The sequence below is a fragment of the Mobula hypostoma genome, chromosome 3, assembly GCF_963921235.1.
Source record: "Mobula hypostoma chromosome 3, sMobHyp1.1, whole genome shotgun sequence".
In the NCBI taxonomy this organism is placed as follows: domain Eukaryota; kingdom Metazoa; phylum Chordata; class Chondrichthyes; order Myliobatiformes; family Myliobatidae; genus Mobula; species Mobula hypostoma.
In genome coordinates, this window is record NC_086099.1 from 102978110 (window position 1) to 102999262 (window position 21153).

The following is a 21153-nucleotide window of genomic DNA, read 5'->3' on the forward strand; positions in this document are numbered from 1 at the left end:
CCTCCCCACATACCCAACTTCATTTGCCCACCACCCCATCTCCCTTCTCATCTGCTTCCATCAATCACTTACCAGCCTCTGTCACGCCCTTCCCTTTCACTTCTATATATTGGCTATTTCTCCACTACACTCACAATCCTGATGAAAGATCTTGACCTGAAACACTGACCATCCCCTTCCCTCTACAAATCTTCGGAGCTCTTCCAGCAGTTTGTCTTTTGCTTCAGAGGTGAAGTATTTGTACAGTTTAAAACCATTTCCACATACCAAAATACTTTCACAGAATCAAACACCAAACAGATAATTGATCACAACAGGGCATACGATTCTGTAAAACAAGCCATCATCTCAAAGCATGATCACTTCAGTCACGACGATACAAGTAACCCCTTTAAATCCCCTGCAATGGTTTAGCATTTGGTTGCCAAATTAAATTTGGTGTGAATGTCGCTTGCAACAAAATAAAATCCTGTCCTAACGCCTGACCTAAAAATAAAGATTCTTCAGATAATCATTCTCAGAGAGTCAGATACTTTCAGACTGGTATTCCTACGTTCCCCATCATGGCCCAAACAGCTGAAGTCATCATACTTGACGGTAAATAATCACAGGGACTCAGGTGAAGTCTCTGGTCCAAAGTATGAACGCCTTCCATAAAATCATAGAGTCATAAAAAAGTACAGCACAGAAACAGGCCATTCAGCCCATCCAGTCCATGCTGAACCATGCCTACTGCCAATATCTTATACAGCTTGAACTTAACATCCTATCAATCACTTACCAAGGAGATCGGATTGCAGGATAATTTCATGTCAAATAACAAAATTACTGCACACTCCAAGAATTGAGCCAAATGGTCCTTCGCTTCACTTTCAATTAAATTAAGTTGTTCTGTGCTGGGTAGTTTGCATTTTACTTTATTTTTGTTTTTTATTTTATTGAGATACAGCACAAAATAGGACCTACCAGCCCTCTGATCCACACTGCCCAGCTATTCCCCGTAATCCCAGCCTAATCATGGGTCAATTTACAATGACCAACTAACTACCAACCAGTACATCTTTGGACTGTGGGAGGAAACCAGAACAACCGGAGGAAACCCACGCGTTAAAGGGCAGAACGGACAAACTCCTGACAGGAAGCGGCAGGAATTGAACCCGGATCACCTGCACTGTAAAGCATTGTGTTAACCACTACACTGCCATGCCAAGAATTAGGGCTAGAAATTGCGTTAATATGTTTTGATGGTATTAAAACAGAATTATTGCTCACACTACCGCTGTTTATAAAAGTCACATAGAGATAGAAATCTTCAGCGGCAAAGTTCACATAACTATTATTATGTTTCCCTGTGTAATGAAAAACTCAGATACAGCAGGCTGACCACTGCTGTTCGGCTGCTGACCCAAGTTCTCACAACTTCTCTCAGGCAACTCTTAAAGAGACAAACAACAATCAGGCTTCCAGCTGGAGGGCACTGCAGCTGTTGAACGATAGGAGGGGATTGAGGGAGTGCTTCCAGGGGATGAGGAATCTGGACAGGTTGGTGAAGAACAGTGTCCACAGGAGGGCACATTCTTTATTCATAGGAATCACAAACACCCTTCATGAATACATTCTAGGGGAAACAGTTGTGTCTGCTTTTTTGCTACCGTGAACAGAATGAGTCATAGATAAAATCTCCTAATCACCCCCCCTTATTTAGAGCTTGAGTGGTATTTCAAAGGCAGTAGTGGGCAATAAATTTTGAGAAGCGATGGAGACCAGTAGCAACCTGAAGCCAATGATTGAAGAGTGACCATGAATCTCACCATCATGTAAAGAAGTATTCCTGGATGATGTGTGAAACTGCACCTGAGAGAGATGGTGGTTACAGAACCCCATACTGTCAAGTTTTGATTTACAGCTCCTTAATGACTTTAGAGGAAATAGTGTCAGGAAAATCAGAATGTAACAGGGAACTTCTGGTTTGCTGATCTAAGAGATTGAAAATCCTGCCACAGATGAGTTTTGCAAATTGCTCTGTTTATAGTGTCATTTTAATGGCAAACAATCATACTAAAAACATCAGGAGTCAAGTATTCCAGCAAATACCAAGATGCCTTGAAATGTACACAAAGTTACTGTACTCTGTGTTTAGGTATTTTGAACTGTGTAGCACATTTGTTTTGCAGGAAAGTAATTTATAGATCTTATTATTGTCGCTTATTTAATAACATGTAACAATAGGTAAACATATCCACTTTCAGGAATAACTTTATTTAATTTATTAGTGAGTGGGAGCAGACCGTAGGGCTTTGGCTTCAATGGCCTTCGGCGGTAAACAGGAAGAGATGAGAGCGAAGCGTCAACTCTGTATTTTTCTCCCCGCACCACCCCTTTCGCGAATCGGCCCGGACAGACAGGAACAGCAGGGCTCTCATAGCTAACGGTTTAAAAAGTTTGTCTGATGGCGAGGTAAGTGAGTGAGTAGACTTATTTTTTCTGTTTCATTCCTGTAGAATTAGATAGCATGCCTGCAGGGTTAGTGCTTTGTTCGGGGTGTCAGATATGGGAATCCTGGGAGACCTCCAGCCTCCCTGATGGCCACATCTGCGCCAGGTGCACCGAGATGCAGCTCCTCAGAGACTGTGTTAGGGATCTGGAGCTGCAGCTTGACGACCTACTGCTTATTAGGGAAAGTGAAGAGGTGATAGACAGGAGCTACAGGGAGGTAGTCATCCCTAGGCTACAGGGGTCAGAAAACTGGGTGACTGTCAGGAGAGGGAAGGTAAATGCCCGGATAGTGGAGAGCACACCTGTGGCTGTCCCCCTCAGCAACAAATATATTTTTCTCGATGCTGTTGAGGGGGATGACCTGACGGGGGACGCCCATGGTGACCGGGTCTCTGGCACTGAGCCTGGCGCTGTTGTGCAGGAGAGAAGGAGGGAGAAGGGAAATGCGGTAGTCGTAGGGGATTCCATAGTCAGGAAACGGACAGGAAATTCTGTGAGCCTGATAGAGATACCCGCATGGTGTGTTGCCTCCCAGGTGCCAGGGTACGGGATGTCTCGGATCGGGTCCTGAATATTCTAAAGGGGGAGGGTGAGCACCCAGTTGTCTTGGTACATGTTGGTACCAATGACATAGATAGGACAAAGGAGGAGGTCCTGAAGAGAGATTTCCAGGACTTAGGAAGGAAGCTGAGAAGCGGGACCTCCAGGGTAGTAATCTTGGGATTGCTACCTGTGCCACGTGCTAGCAAGGGGAAGAATAGTAGGATCAGACAGATGAATGCGTGGCTGAGGGGGCAGGGCTTCAGATTCTCGGATAATTGGGATCTCTTCTGGGGGAAGAATGACCTGTTCAAAAAGGACAGGTTACACCTGAACCCGAAGGGGACCAATATCCTGGCAGGAAAGTTTAATAGAGGTGTTAGGGAGGGTTTAAACTAATTTGGCAGGGAGATGGGAACCGGAATGACAGAGCAGAGGAAGGGGAAAACAGAAATAAATCTAAGATAGTGAGCAGTAATGATGTCAGGAAAGACCGGCAGGTGATGGGGCAAATTTGTAGCCATTGGGATGAGCTGCAGTGCAATAAAGTTGCAGTGAAATCAAAGTGAAAAGTATCAAATACTGGTCTTAAGGTGTTGTACTTAAATGCACGCAGCATAAGGAATAAGGTGGATGATCTTGTCGTACAGCTACAGATTGGCAGGTATGATATTGTGGCCATCACTGAGACCTGGCTAAAGGATGCATGTCTCTGGGAGCTGAACGTCCACGGATACACGGTATATCGGAAGGATAGGAAGGTAGGCAGAGGGGGAGGCGTGGCTTTATTGGTAAGAAATGATATTAAATCATTAGAAAGAGGTGATATAGGATCGGAAGGTGCAGAATCTTTACGGGTTGAGCTAAGAAATAGCAGGGGTGAAAGGAACTTGATGGCAGTTATTTATAGGCCTCCAAACAGCTGCAGGGATGTGGACTACAAATTACAACTGGAAATAGAAAAGGCTTGTCAGAAGGGTAGTGTTATGATAATTGTGGGGGATTTTAACATGCGAGTGGATTGGGAAAATCAGGTCGGCACTGGATCTCAAGAGAGAGAATTTGTAGAACGTCTGCGAGATGGCTTTTTAGAACAGCTTGTTGTTGAGCCCACTAGGGGACCGGCTGTACTGGACTGGGTATTGTGTAATGAACCGGAGGTGGTTAGAGAGGTTGAGGTGAAGGAACCCTTAGGAGGCAGGGATCATAACATGATTGAGTTCACTGTGAAATTTGAAAAAGAGAAGCCGAAATCTGATGTGTCGGTATTTCAGTGGAGTAAAGGAAATTACAGTGGCATGAGAGAGGAACTGGCCAAAGTTGATTGGAAAGGGACACTGGCGGGAAAGACAGCAGAGCAGCAGTGGCTGGAGTTTATGCGAGAAATGAGGAAGGTGCAAGACAGGTATATTCCCAAAAAGAAGAAATTTTCGAGCGGAAAAAGGATGCAACCGTGGTTGACAAGAGAAGTCAAAGCCAAAGTTAAAGCAAAGAAGAGGGCATACAAGGAAGCAAAAATTAGTGGGAAGACAAAGGATTGGGAAGTTTTTAAAACCTTACAAAAGGAAACCAAGAAGGTCATTAAGAGGGAAAAGATTAACTATGAAAGGAAGCTAGCAAATAATATCAAAGAGGATACTAAAAGCTTTTTCAAGTATATAAAGAGTAAAAGACAGGTGAGAGTAGATATAGGACCAATAGAAAATGATGCTGGAGAAATTGTAATGGGAGATAAGGAACTGGCAGAGGAACTGAACAAGTATTTTGCATCAGTCTTCACTGAGGAAGACATCAGCAGTGTACCGGATACTCAAGGGTGGCAGGGAAGAGAAGTGTGCGCAGTCACAATTATGACAGAGAAAGTACTCAGGAAGCTGAATATTCTAAAGGTCGATAAATCTCCTGGACCAGATGGAATGCTCCCTCGTATTCTGAAGGAAGTAGCTGTGGAGATTGCAGAGGCATTAGCGATGATCTTTCAAAAGTCGATAGATTCTGGCATGGTTCCGGAGGACTGGAAGATTGCAAATGTCACTCTGCTATTTAAGAAGGGGGCAAGGAAGCAAAAAGGAAATTATAGACTGTTAGCTTGACATCGGTGGTTGGGAAGTTGTTGGAGTCGATTGTCAAGGATGAGGTTACAGAGTACCTGGAGGCATATGACAAGATAGGCAGAACTCAGCATGGATTCCTTAAAGGAAAATCCTGCCTGACAAACCTATTACAATTTTTTGAGGAAATTACCAGTAGGCTAGACAACGGTAATGCAGCGGATGTTGTATATTTGGATTTTCAGAAGGCCTTTGACAAGGTGCCACACATGAGGCTACTTAACAAGATAAGAGCCCATGGAATTACGGGAAAATTACATACGTGGATAGAGCGTTGGCTGATTGGCAGGAAACAGAGAGTGGGAATAAAGGGATCCTATTCTGGTTGGCTACCGGTTACCAGTGGTGTTTCACAGGGATCAGTGTTGGGGCCGCTTCTTTTTACATTGTACATCAACGATTTGGATTATGGAATTGATGGCTTTGTGGCTAAGTTTGCTGACGATACGAAGATAGGTGGAGGGGCCGGTAGTGCTGAGGAAACAGAGAGTCTGCAGAGAGACTTGGATAGATTGGAAGAATGAGCAGAGAAGTGGCAAATTAAGTACAATGTTGGAAAGTGTATGGTTATGCACTTTGGTAGAAAAAATAAATGGGCAGACTATTATTTAAATGGGGAAAGAATTTCAAGTTCTGAGATGCAACGGGACTTGGGAGTCCTCATACAGGATACCCTTAAAGTTAACCTCCAGGTTGAGTCAGTAGTGAAGAAGGCGAATGCAATGTTGGCATTCATTTCCAGAGGAATACAGTATAGAAGCAGATATGTGATGTTGAGGCTCTATAAGGCACTGGTGAGACCTCACTTGGAGTACTGTGGGCAATTCTGGTCTCCTTATTTAAGAAAGGATGTGCTAACATTGGAGAGGGTATGGAGAAGTTTCACTAGAATGATTCCAGGAATGAGAGGGTTAACATATGTGGAACGTTTGTCCACTCTTGGACTGTATTCCTTGGAGTTTAGAAGAATGAGGGGAGACCTCATAGAAACATTTCGAATGTTGAAAGGCATGGACAGAGTGGATGTGGCAAAGTTGTTTCCCATGATGGGGGAGTCTAGTACGAGAGGGCATGACTTAAGGATTGAAGGGCGCCCATTCAGAACAGAAATGCGAAGAAATTTTTTTAGTCAGCGGGTGGTGAATCTATGGAATTTGTTGCCACGGGCAGCAGTGGAGGCCAAGTCATTGGGTGTATTTAAGGCAGAGATTGATAGGTATCTGAGTCGCCAGGTCATCAAAGGTTATGGTGAGAAGGCGGGGGAGTGGGACGAGATGGGAGAACGGATCAGCTCATGATAAAGTGGCGGAGCAGACTCGATGGGCCGAATGGCCGACTTCTGCTCCTAGGTCTTATGGTCTTATGGTCTTAATTTGATTTATTGAGATACAGCATGGAATAGGCTCTTCCGGATCTTTGAGCTACACTGATCAGCAATCCTTAATTTGATCCTAGCCTAATCACAGGACAATTTACAAGGACCAATTAACCTATCAACTGGTACGTCTTTGGACTGTGGGATGAAACTGGAGCACCTGGAGGAAACACATGTGGTCACGAGGAGAATGTACACATACACCACTCTCATCTATTACTTCATCTGCGATGATTTTTTTTAAACTTACCACACCACAGATCAATTAATTTCCAGCATCATTCTCATACAAAATTCATAGACTTCCAGCCTTAAGTTTAGCCTATAGACTTATCCATCATCTCTGGTGAGTAACACAAATTTGAACCATTTAGATGTACACCATGTGTCTTTTCAAAAATTTCTCAAACAAATTTGCAATAAAATTGAGTATAAATGAGAACCATCATCAGTGGCACCACATGGGGAATACTAGAAGCAGATTTCTTGATTGCAGAGAAACTGCAGACAACACGAGTGAACCTGAGCCCCACAACTTTAAACTCCCATACTGACCTGTAAGTCCCAAAAAACCCTTATCTTCTGCTGGGGATATTACACACTTCTGGCCTCAATATCCAATTCTCCAACATTCAATAGCTCATCCTTTCTTTCTATCTGCATCCGAACTAACCATTTCTTCATGTTTTAATTTTGGCTCAATTTTTCTTTCTCTACTGTATAGCCTAATCGACTGGGTATGTCCTAGAGCTCGTTATTAATAATGCATTACACAGACGATAAAGAATTATCCTGCTTTTAACTATTCTGCTATGTTGCATCACAGATATTCTCTTAGATCGATCCATTCCTGTGGCACTGCAAACTTACTCTTTTTCTGTCTTTCCAGATCTGATGAATGATCATGGACCTGAAATGTTAACTGCTTTTATTTCCTCAATCACTGCCTATCCTGCTGTGCATTTCCGGGATTTTCTGGGTTTTTATTTCCAGTATATGCAGCTTTTTGCTATTACAAGCATGAGCATGTTTAAGTCCCAATATGGGCTCTATAAGGTAGCATATTGCTGGTTAACTAGTTTGATTTGTAGATAATGGTTTCACTAAACCGGCTTCCTGGGTTCTCAAGAATAACATGGATTTGGTTTATACAAGTATCTTTACAAGTGAATTCAGCAGCTTGAGAAGGAAGTTGATTGGTTGGATAGTATGGGTAACATGTACCAAGGTTTCAATACTTACAGCAGTCTTCTTCCCACTAATCAATAACTTAATTGATTTTATCCAAATAACTTGCATTGCAACAGCCACAGAAATGCGGCCATAAAAGAGGAGAAACAACCATAAAAAAAACATTTCTGGATAATTTTCAAATGTTCTCTGTAGTTTCATGATTTTTACAGAACCATAGAACATTACAGCACAGAAACAGGCCTTTTGGCCCTTCTTGGCTGTGCCAAACCATTTTTCTGCCTAATTCCACTGACCTGCACCTGGACCATATCCCTCCATACACCTCTCATCCATGTACCTGTCCAAGTTTTTCTTAAAAGTTAAAAGTGAGCCGCATTTACAACTTCATCTGGCAGCTCATTCCACACTCCCACCACTGTCTGTGTGAAGAAGCCCCCCGAATGTACCCTTTAAACTTATCCCCCTTCACCCTTAACCCATGTCCTCTGGTTTTTTTCTCCTCTTGCCTCAGTGGAAAAAGCCTGCTTGCCTTCACTCTATCTATACCCATCATAATTTTATATACCTCTATCAAATCTCCCTCATTCTTCTGCGCTCCAGGGAATAAAGTCCTAACCTATTCAACCTTTCTCTGTAACTCAATTTCTCAAGTCCCAGCAACATTCTTGTAAACCTTCTCTGCACTCTTTCAACCTTATTAATATCCTTCCTGTAACTTGGTGACCAAAACTGCACACAATATTCCAAATTCGGCCTTACCAATGCCTTATACGATAACATAACATTCCAACTCTTATACTCAATACTTTGATTTATAAAGGCCAGTGTACCAAAAGCTCTCTTTACGACCCTATCGACCTGTGACGCCACTTTTAGGGAATTTTGTATCTGTATTCGCAGATCCCTCTGTTCCACTGCACTCCTCAGTACCTTCCCATTTATCTACCTTGGTTTGTCCTTCCAAAGTGCAATACCTCACACTTGTTTGTATTAAACTCCATCAACCATTTTTCAGCCCATTTTTCCAGCTGGTCCAAATCCCTCTGCAAGCTTTGAAAACCTTCCTCACTGTCCACTACACCTCCAATCATCAGCAAATTTGCTGATCCAAGTTACCACATTATCATCCAGATCATTGATACAGATGACAAATAACAATGGACACAGCACCGATCCCTGTGGCACACCACTAGTCACAGGCCTCCACTCAGAGAAGCAATCCTCCACTACCATTCTCTGGCTTCTTCCAGTGAGCCAATGTCTAATCCAATTTACTACCTCTCCATGTATACCTAGCGACTGAATCTTCCCAACTAACCTCCCATGCGGGACCTTGTCAAAGGCCTTACTGAAGTCCATGTAGACAACATCCACTGCCTTCCCTTCATCCACTTTCCTGGTAACCTCCTCAAAAAACACGAATAGATTGGTCAAACATGACCTACCATGCACAAAGCCATGTTGACTCTCCCTAATAAGTCCGGGTCTATCCAAATACTTGTAGATCCTATCTCTTAGTACTCCTTCCAATAATTTACCTACTACCAACGTCAAATTTACCGGCCTATAATTTCCCGGACTACTTTCAGAGCCTTTTTTAAACAATGGAACAATATGAGCTATCCTCCAATCTTCCGGCACCTCACTCGTAGACACCGACATTTTAAATATATCTGCCAGGGCTCCAGCAATTTCAACAATAGTCTCCTTCAAGGTCCGAGGGAATACCCTGTCAGGTCCTGGGGATTTATCTACTCTGATTTGCCTCAAGATAGCAAGCACCTCCTCCTCTTCAATCCGTATAGGTTCCATGACCTCACTACTTGTTTGCCTTATTTCCAGACTCCATGCCAGTTTCCTTAGTAAATACAGACGCAAAAAAACCATTTAAGACTCCCCCATTTCTTTTGGTTCCATACATAGCTGACCACTTTGATCTTCAAGAGGACCGATTTTATCTCTTATTATCCTTTTGCTCTTAATATACCTGTAGAAGCTCTTTGGATTACCCTTCACCTTAACTGCCAAAGCAACCTCATGTCTTCTTTATTAAGTATTTTTTTGCACTTTTTATACTCCTCAAGCACCTTATTTGCTCCCTGTTTGCTATACATGTCATACATCTCTCTCTTCTTCCTTATCAGAGTTTCAATATCCCCTGAGAACCAAGGTTCCTTAATCTCCTCTACCTTGCTGAGGCACAGCGACAACTCGCGGATACCTCCTCTTATTTACCCCTCGATTGTGACCCCACTAAGAAGCACCAGGCCATTGTCTCCCACACCATCATGGACTGTATTCGCTCAGGGGATCTCCCATCCACTGCTACCAACCTTATAGTTCCCACACCTCGCACTTCCCATTTCTACCTCCTACCCAAGATCGACAAACCTGCCTGTCCTGGCAGACCTATTGTCTCAGCTTGCTCCTGCCCCACCAAACTCGTTTCTGCATACCTCGACACGGTTTTATCCCCCCTTGTTCAATCCCTTCCTACCTATGTTCGTGATACTTCCTACGCCCTTAAACTTTTCGATGATTTCAAGTTTCCGGGCCCCTACCACTTTATTTTCACCATGGATGTCAAGTCCCTATATACTTCCATCCTCCATCAGGAAGGTCTCAAAGCTCTCCGCTTCCTTTTGGATTCCAGACCTAATCAGTTCCCCTCTACCACCACTCTGCTCCGTCTAGCGGAACTAGTCCTTACTCTTAATAATTTCTCCTTTGGCTCCTCCCACTTCCTCCAAACTAAAGGTGTAGCTATAGGCACCCGTATGGGTCCTAGCTATGCCTGCCTTTTCGTTGGCTTTGTGGAACAATCTATGTTCAGAACCTATTCTGGTATCTGTCCCCCACTTTTGCTTCGCTACATCGACGACTGCATTGGTGCTGCTTCCTGCACGCATGCTGAGATCGTTGACTTTATTAACTTTGCCCCCAACTTTCACCCTGCCCTCAAGTTTACCTGGTCCATTTCCGACACATCCTTCCCCTTTCTAGATCTTTCTGTCTCTATCTCTGGAGACAACTTATCTACTGATGTCTACTATAAGCCTACTGACTCTCACAGATATCTGGGCCATTCCTCTTCTCACCCTGTCTCTTGCAAAAATGCCACCCCCTTCTCGCAATTCCTCCGTTTCTGCCGTATCTGCTCTCAGGATGAGGCTTTTCATTCCAGGATGAGGGAGATGTCCTTTTTTAAAGAAAGGGGTTTCCCTTCCTCCACCATCAACTCTGCTCTCAAATGCATCTCTCCCATTTCACACACATCTGCTCTCACTCCATCCTCCCGCCATCCCACTAGGAATAGGGTTCCCCTGGTCCTCACCTACCACCCCCCCAGCCTCCGGGTCCAACATATTATTCTCCATAATTTCCGCCACCTCCAACGGGATCCCACCAGTAAGCACATCTTTCCCTCCCCCCCTCTGCTTTCCGCAAGGATCGCTCCCTACTCGACTCCCTCATCCATTCGTCCCCCCCATCCCTCCCCACTGATCTCCCTCCTGGCACTTATCCTTGTAAGCGGAAAAAGTGCTACACATGCCCTTACACTTCCTCCCTTACCACCATTCAGGGCCCCAAACAGTCCTTCCAGGTGACGGGACACTTCACCTGTGAGTCGACTGGGGTGATATACTGCGTCCGGTGCTCCCGATGTGGCCTTCTATATATTGGCAAGACCCGACGCAGACTGGGAGATCGTTTTGCTGAACACCTACGCTCTGTCCACCAGAAAAAGCAGGATCTCCCAGTGGCCACACATTTTAATTCCACATCCCATTCCCATTCTGATATGTCTATCCACGGCCTCCTCTACTGTAAAGATGAAGCCACACTCAGGTTGGAGAAACAACACCTTATATTCCGTCTGGGTAGCCTCCAACCTGATGGCATGAACATTGACTTCTCTAACTTCTGCTAATGCCCCACCTCCCCGTCGTACCCCATCCGTTATTTATTTATATACACACATTCTTTCTCTCACTCTCCTTTTTCTCCCTCTGTCCCTCTGACTATACCCATTGCCCATCCTCTGGTTTTTCTCCCCCCTCCCTGTTTTCCTTCTCCCTGGGCCTCCTGTCCCATGATCCTCTCATATCCCTTTTGCCAATCACCTGTCCAGCTCTTGACTCCATCCCCACCCCGCCACGCTATCTTCTCCTATCATTTTAGATCTCCCCCTCCCCTCCTACTTTCAAATCTCTTACTAGCTCTTCCTTCAGTTAGTCCTGACGAAGGGTCTCGGCCTGAAACCTCGACTGTACCTCTTCCAAGAGATGCTGCCTGGCTTGCTGCATTCACCAGCAACTTTGATGTGTGTTGCTTGAATTTCCAGCATCTGCAGAATTTCTGTTGTTTGCGTTCCTTATTCTTATTCACTTTGCCTTTAATCCTGACAGGAACATACAAACTCTGCATTCTCAAAATTTCTCCTTTGAAGGCCCCCCATTAACCAAACACATCCTTGCCAGGGAACAACCTGTCCCAATCCACGCTTTTTAGATCCTTTTCCAGTTTAGAACCTCAATCCGAGGACCAGATCTATCTTTATCCATGATCAAGTTGAAAGTAATGATGTTATGATCACTGGAACCAAAGTGTTTCCCTAAACACACTTCCGTCAGCTGTCCTAACTTGTTTCCTAATAGGAGATCTAATATTGCATCTTCTTTAGTTGGTACCTCTATATATTGATTTAGAAAGCTTTCCTGAACACATTTTACAAACTCTAACCCGTCTAGACCTTTAACAGTATGGGAGTCCCAATCAATATGTGGAAAATTAAGATCCCCTACTATCATACCTTTATGCTTCCTGCAGTTGTCTGCTATCTCTCTGCAGATTTGCTCCTCCAATTCTTGCTGACTATTGGCTGGTCCATAATATAACCCCATTAATGTGGTCATACCTTTCCTGTTTCTCAGCTCCACCCAAATGGCCTCAGTAGATAAGCCCTCTAATCTGTCCTGCCTGAGTACTGCTGTAACATTTTTCCTGACTCACCATGCCACCCCCCCCCCCACCCTTCATTCCTCTGCCTCTATCACGTCTGAAACATCGGAACTCTGGAACATTATGCTGCCAGTCCTGCCCCTCCTGTAGCCAAGTTAGTTGCATGCTGATGACTATGTGGTGAGCCTTAGACTGTTTAAGTACAATGAAACACACTAATTAAATCAAAGACTAAGCCCATAAAAAAATTGGTTCTGAATTTTACAGAAAAGCTGTCCGAAAAATAAATTTTAGAAGTAGTTGTGAAGTATTGCTCAACTTGTCCTGGCTAGTCTTACAAACAAATAACCAAAGATACACACAGAGGCCACTTTATTAGGTACAACTGAGCACCTGCTTATTAATGCAAATATCCAATTAGCCAATCATGTGGCAGCAACTCAATACACAAAAACATGCAAACATGGTTAAGACATGGTTAATTGTTGGATTCAGACAGCTAGCACAACTCTGACAGGTTTAAACTAGTTTTCCAAACCAGACCTAGTAAATTTACACTGGTGTCAGCACTAGTTATGTGAGACAGTTATAAAAGTTTATAAATAACTAGAGGAACTTAATTCCAAACTTCTATGACAGTACCTGAAAAGTGAATGAATCTTCTGTAGAGGCAATTCCTGAATGTTGATACCACACCATACCATCATTGAGATCCTGCTGTGTAAATGAGTTTGTAACAGTGGCCATTTTCACATCAGGCAGCCTTTGCCAACCATCTGCTGGACCATCAGCTGGCATCGGCAACATAAGGATTATATCACCTATTGAGGATTAAAGTTAGTATTACAGCAGAAAGTCAAGATAAAATACACTGGCGCTACTGAAAACAGAGTCAAATCAGGCAACAAATTCTAAATTGTATGTGGTTAAAGGATCAAATTTGGATACTGGGTATAAACTTGCAACTTCTAAAAAAAGTCCCCTCCTCCATGAAGTGAAATATGACTACCGAGCCAACTGGGAACAAAGAAGCCAGTATCAAATCAAAGCCAACCATTTTCTTCTTCAAATTGGCATCTATACAACAATAAAACAGTAGAATTTATATGAGACAAATTGCAGATGCCTCTAAATCGGTGGTCCCCAACCTCCAGTCCGCAGACTGATACCGGGCCACGAAGCATGCAGGGGTGCAGCGGTATCCGGAACCCACCCAACACATCTTTAAGAAAAAAGCCGAAATAAACAAGCTAATTAATGAGGTGCTGCCCGGCACGTAAGTGTCGGCCCAGATCAGAGGCGATTGCCGATTTCACTACGCAATCCTCTGATCTGGGCCAACATTTATGTACCGGGCGGCACCTAATTAATTAGCTTGGTTATTTTGGCTTTTTTCTTAGAGATGTGCTGGGTACGTCCCAGCTACCACTGCACCCCTGCATGCTTCGTGGCCCGGAGGTTGGGGACCACTGCTCTAAATCACATCATAATCGCACTCATCTTGCAACACTGCAACAGACAGGCTGATAGATGGGTAATGGAACATATACAACAGTGGACAGTCAAAGAATACACGATTAGAAAAACATGATGCTCAAGCTGGAGTCTTTCCCAGATTAATAGATTAATCGATCAGAAGTTGCAAACTGTTAAGTAAGAGATGCATAAAAGGTCAAAGGAAAAGTTACAAAGGAGCTTCAGTCAGATTAAAGAGTAAAAGATGCAGATGCTTAAGGTCTAAAATAAAAACAGAATATGTTGCAAATAGTCAGCAGATTAGTCATTACCTATAAGGAGAAACATTTCATGATTCAGGCTGATGACCTTTCATCAGAAATGAAGTGTTAACTCTGTTTCTCTCTCCATTGATGCTGTCTGACCTGCATTTCCAGGATCTTCCTTTTTCATTTCGGCTTCACTTAGATGATGCAAGACTGCCTGGCTTTACTTTTAAAGGAATGTTAAAGAACTAGAGCAATGGTTCCCAAACTTTTCCAAGTTACCGTCTCATTGGATCATCCCCAGCGCCTCCCTTCTCCCTTTCCGACCGTTACATACAAACTATAAAGAACTTTGAGTTACGATGCACAATGAAAGAAAATAGGAACTGTGTGCTGCTCTCCTTGTGTGTGAAGTAGGAAGTACACAATTCAGCAGAAAGCCAAACTCCACTCAACTGATCACGGAAGTCGGGACACAGCGCCCATGCTCCAGGTGCTTTATTTGGGCAGCACGCACACATAGAATTGAATATGAGTAAAACTGAGAACAATCCAGAAAAATACTGTAAGTAATTAATGCAGCAAGTGATTAAGTCACAAATTCATAAGAAATTAGGAATCTATGAAGCAAGGCTTACACATAAAATATCCAAAAACTCTACACTAAATGGGGAAACAAAGTTTAAAATATGCATAATAATTAAATTACCAAGATTGCTTGAACAAAATACCAATAATTGGGAATAAACTTTTCTGTAATATTAACACAAAATACTGTTCTCCTTTATGAACTGAAACAACACTGACAATGATTTATAATGGTGCAAACAAAGGAAAGACAATGCTGAATTGTATAAAAGTGCTTCACTCTGACTGAAAGACCCCGCCAAAACAAAATGGCTGCTCTCTTCATGTGGTCCAACTGACTTTCAAATTTAAAGGCGGCAGTGCCATCAGAGTTAAAGTCAGCACCACTATATTTCAAAGTAAAGGCCTGATACTCCCCACCTAGCATCTGTAAATATGTCACAAACAGTTAATGAAACAGGTTACAAAGTTCAGTCTTACTTTTCATTCACGGGCCTAAAAAACTTCTTGCCTGATCCTTGCTTTGCCATCTTGAGCTCTACTTGGCGAACTTTCCCATCTTCACTTGGAAAGGAGCATATTACTAATGCTATGGCCCAGCCATTTTGGGCTACATTGTTGTCCTTGAGTAGTACAACATTATCTTCTTCAATGTTAGAGCATTTTTCTTGCCATTTGTGGCAAATTGCAGTGCCTGCAGATAATTTTATTTCCATCACCTCGAGAATTGATCCCCTAAATTCTGCACGACACCATTGCTGATTATAGAGGTCCTTTTCAGTAAAGTTTCCTGTCGGAGGTGGTGCACTGTGTTTCTGTGTGAGAAGCATTGTAGGAGGAAGAATCAAAGGTGAGTACGTGTCTGCAGAGACTGGAACAAATAGCCTCGGTTGACCATTGCTGTTATTTCTGCCATGAAAGTGCAGAGAACCTCAAGACTCAAACTGTAAGATCCTGTAAGAGTCAGTATCGAGTCCAAGACTTTTCTCAACGCTCCAGTCATGTGCTCCCATGCGCCACCCATATGTGACGAGTGTGATGGATTAAAATCCCAAGTGCAGCCCTGGTCGTTGATATTTCTCAGCACCTTAGAGTCCTTCACTGCATTTCACACAGCTGCTGGGTCATTGGGAACCACACACTCTACACAGTGCACTGTGTTGACAGTCCCTCCATTCACTGATATCAGATCACACAGCTGTTCTTCTACATGTCATTTACGTCTTGATGTTGCTCAGGTTATCTTTTCATGTCTGGGACCATTTCCATTTGTCTTCGGAGATTTTCCACCATACCCTGGATTAGTCCTGTGCTTTTGCCTAGCAACTGGGCATTGGGTAGAGAAAGTGCATTTAGATCATTTTTTTCTCTGCCCAAGTCCAGTGTCGGTCATATCTACCTGACAAGATGGGTTATCCTGGGAGTACTGTTGATACACGCTTTGCGAGAGACCATATTGAGGCTGTGAAGGAGCTTACCTTTCCCTTCAGGTTAACATGGTTTGTGCAAGGTCTGAATAGTGAAGGCCGCCCATTTTCCAGAAAGTTGGTTTTAAAGGTGTGAACACTAGGCCTGTGAATGTTCCCTAAACACATTTCACCAACAAGGACCCATTCTAGAATCAGCTTCTGTGCGAAGGCTGCATTACCAGGATTGTTGATATATTTCCTGACGTTGTATGCTGTGAGGATATCTCTCCCAAGCAGAAGTAGGATATGGACTTTATCATCTAGAGGTGGGATCTGCTTGACACTTGAAGTTGGTGTGTTAGAGAGCAGCCTCAAGAATTGGTATTTCTTTGCGAATGTCTGGAATGTCATTACACATAATCAGCGTTGGAAGTGCAAGAGTAATGCCACCATTCCACGCTTCAATCTGATAACCTGTGCTCTTCTACCTGATCTCTCCATTACACCAGCACAGGTCTTCAAGATGCAGAATGATGACCTGCCATGGATACAAACAGATCAATGACCAGGTTAAGGATCTGTTGCTCTGATCATTGAGCATAACACACATCTTGAAAACATCATCTTATTATTCTTCAGCTAAGCAAATCTTGGAACAGGGTTTAGTGGCTAGACAGCTGTTGCAAACATCTGCGCATAAGGAGTTCACAGACAACAAAGTTTCTTCCTCTTCTTCTCCACCATGCTCTGAATGCATTCTGAAACCTTGGATGACCATGCAGGAGGACCAGGTTGTACAGGCTGTAACACAACTCACATCATTGTATTCAACACACTTCAATTTGGCCTTGCAGTTATCTGCAGATATGATGACGAACAACAGCATCTGAAGCAAATACCTCCTGGTGGCCTCCTGTCATTGATAGTGCCTCATCTGCAAAGATATTGGTGAGCAGAATATCTTTCACATTGAAAAATTGCTCAACAGCCTGAAATATTGACTCCCCTTCGTATCCGTCTTCTTAACTGCAACTAACAACTCTTGAATCATGCTTTAATCTTTTAAGAAGGGAACATAACCAAGAAGCAAAGATTCATTGCCTAGCAAAATTGATTCATCTGACTACAGAGCAAATTTTGTTGTCCTAAGTATGTTGCACAACGTATCTTGCACATTCTCAAACATTTCATCTATTTGTCCTTGAAGGAAGTTGTCACTGAGTGGAATTGCTTAAATTAGTTGCTCTGGTGACTAATACTCAGAACCTCCCTTACTTCTGGCAAAATCAGTTCTTCTCCAATTGTATGGGGCTTTCCAGATTTAGCAATGAGCAATGAAATGTTGTATGAAGCATGCAAACTATCACTGTTTTGTTGTGAAGTGCTGGCAAATGTGTTTTGAAGTGTTTTCTCTTTCTGAACTATTTCAGGAAGTGACTGCAAACAAGCCATATTCTTGTTCTCTTCAAATGTTCAAGGAGCCTGGATGGTTTCATTGCCGCATTTGAAAAAAACCAACTGGTGCCTGGTGCTTGTATAAATCCATATTTCAGATTCTCTATACTTTACTGTCTATACATCTTTTTTGTTCGGTCTGCTTCTGCCCTTTTCTTAATGGATTCATGACCATGATCAATCACCTATCGTTTAAGTCTAACCTCAGCACTGCAATCAATAAAGGAGGAAGTTATGACATCATCATAGCTCAGGCAAAATCTGATTCTCTGCCTGAAGGTACATAAAGTGGGGCAGCAATATCTCGGTTAGGCTGTGGGTAAAAAAATTGGTCAAGACCATTCAAAAGGGCAGATTCTGAACTTTAACCATTGAATTCCATACCCTAATTCACAGGAATTGCATTACTGTGTGATTAGAGTATGGGAATTATACTAGCTAACACTGTAACAGAGTAGTGAATGATAATAACATGTGGGCTGGGCCCGGAAATAACACGATTTCTTCTGTCCAGAGTTCTCATGATACACCAAATACAAAGGTGTCACATTGCTTTTCAACAAATATAATGTTTTTTCAAACAAAAGCTAAGAGAACAGTGGGTTACCAAGAGAAGAGGTGATTAGGTGATCATTAGAATCAATCATGAGGCACTGAGGATCAAACACTTAAAAGTGATTCTATTCTGGAATTAAGCCTGTTATCCCTCAACTGCCACCCAACTGCCCTGTTCCTTTATCATTATCGCTCTCTCAGAAGCTTCCATCGCCCCTGGGGGCAATATCACCCACTTTGGGAACCACTGAACTAGAGGGCTATTAGTAAGCATGCAAAAGAACCAAGGTCTTCAAAATGATGAGGTTGCGGCTATGAGGAAAATAAAGAAAAACGGAATCTCAGAATCTACTGGTTGGAGAATCACTGTCCAGGAATGCCCTAATAACTATTAGAAGAAGGACCAATTTTATTTCTTATTAAGGAAGCAGGAAAGTGGGATAAAAGAAAATTAATAGTTTGCAAGCAAGCTTTTCCATTCAACTAATGAGAATGCAGAGACAATTTTGTAAATTTTTCATGACACCAATCAACACCTTCCAAGAGCAGTTGACCTGAGAATATTGAGTTAACCTGTTAATCGTTGATAGAATTTAAGACTCAGGTTACAATGCTCAACACAAGTGAAGAAGGGTCAAATAGAGGCATTTGAACGCGTTCACACGACAAGCTATTAACTACCATATTTAGGGCTTTCCTTTGCATCTACGAGATTGAAGATTATTTCTGAATCATTGGCATCTTGGTCTTCTGCCTTCAGTAGTCTGTTTGTGATCTTTAGTAATCCGCCTTCGGGGACCCATCCTGGCAAGTTATTCAGAAGTTGTGGTCCTTTGCCATTCTTCTAGAAAGTAAATTAAATTAGTTAAATTACAACACATCCAATCTGAGTGGTACACAAGGTAAATATGCTTTTGGATTCAATGAATAATAATAATTGTCATTGGTCAATTGCAAGAGTCCAATACAAAATAAGTTTGAATAGACAAAACAGTTTGATACATTTGGCATCAAGCTGGAAGTTCAAAACAAAAGATAATTATTCAGTCCACTATATTTTTGCTACAGCATTCTATCTAACTGCTTGACCCCACAAGTCTGTCTCTTCCTCTGTTTAAAAATATTATCTGAGTTTTATCCTACAAAGTATTTAATACCAACCTCCATTCTCTCTCTGCTCGGCTCTCCACCCCACAACCCAATAAACAAGGCATTCCCTCCATTCACTCTCCGTATTGATTTTAAATTGGTCCACAGATTCTTGATCACTAGGAATATTTTGGTAGTATCACTTCTGTAGCAGCCTGTGAAGCTTTCCTCAGTAAATGTTAGCTCAATATGTTGCACCCTGCCAAACATAGTATTGTATTTCAGTCTCAGAAATACTCAACATCAAGAACTGGAAATTCATCAGGGGAAAAGCCAATAAGGTGTACAGTACTTTGCTGTTGCTCATTAACAAATTACTTAACAGATTCGATTTTTAGGACACCGTCTTGTCATTAACAGTACTCAGCACAACACTGCTAAGATAAATAAATGAACAACTATTCACACACTTCACAACAGTTACCAAATAAGTTTTCAAAATCACAAGGCTGTCCTACACAAATCCTGAATTAAGTAGTTAGTTAAGAATCAACCTTATTTGTTGATCAGAACAAAGAAGGAAGATAATAATCACCAGTCTCAATCATGAGTCAGAGTCTATCACCACTAACCCAGACAGACTTTTACCACACCAAGCAGTTTCATAACAGTTGCTGAGAATAGTTTCTTTTCATTTCCAAAATTATTCCCCAGCTGCTGCTATTGGAATTCAAACTCATGTCTCTCCATCTATGATCCTGACTTCTGACTACAAATCCATTAACTTAACCACTACCTCCTGCACAATTGGCTAACAATCCAAGCAATCTTTTGTAAACTGTTCCAAGCTCAGAGAACATATATCTCATGTGGCAAGTAAAACACAATTTATAAAGCACTTGAATCCTTCTCAATGTGCCTCTATTGAAACCACAATATCCCACAAGATGACAATCCATTGTCCTTGCCATAAGCACCTGCAGATTGGATAGGGAATAGAGTCCTGAAGGGGTCTTGGCAGGATAGATGTGGAGAGGATATTTCCTCTTCCAAGAGAATTTAGAACTAGAGCCACTGCATTAAAATAGGGGGTCACTCATTTAAGAAAGGGATGAGGTGACATTTTTTTATCCCTCTGAGGGCCATCAGACATCCAAAGTTCAAAGTCAACTTATTATCAAGGTACATATATACAAACCTGAGATTCATTTTTGTGGGTATACTCAATAAATTCATAATGGAATAACAACCATAATAGAATCAATGAAAGACCACACCAACCGAGCGTTCAGTGTGCAAAAGACAACAAACTATGCAAATACAAAAGAAAAGAGAAATAATAATAGCAAATAAATAAGCAATAAATATCAAGAGCATGAGAGGAAGAGTCCTTGAAAGTGAGTACATGGGTTGTGGGGACATTTCAGTGATGGGGCAAGTGAAGTTGAGTGAAGTTAACCCTGTTGGTTCAAGAGACTGATGATTGAGTGGTAATGGTTGATGGTTGAACAATCCTGAACCTGGTGGTGTGAGTCCTGAGGCTCATCTACCTTCTTCTTGATGGCAGCAGCAAGAAGAGTGCATGAACTGAGGGGTGTGGGTCCTTGACAATGGATACTGCTTTCCTATGACGTCACTCCATGTAGATGTGCTCAATG

The 21153-nt window shown here is 42.4% G+C and overlaps 1 protein-coding gene across 5 annotated transcripts in view; it reads right to left on the bottom strand.

Annotated features, from left to right (window-relative positions):
* The window catches only part of fras1 (Fraser extracellular matrix complex subunit 1), a 594524-nt gene that overhangs the window by 175604 nt on the left and 397767 nt on the right, over positions 1 to 21153 (bottom strand). For all 5 annotated transcript variants that reach the window (XM_063043539.1, XM_063043540.1, XM_063043536.1 and 2 more), the window contains 2 exons: positions 19088 to 19250; positions 13321 to 13499 (listed from right to left, as the gene is read on the bottom strand). In XM_063043539.1, the coding sequence (XP_062899609.1) occupies positions 13321 to 13499; positions 19088 to 19250 (342 nt within the window). The remainder of the gene's footprint in view (positions 1 to 13320; positions 13500 to 19087; positions 19251 to 21153) is intronic.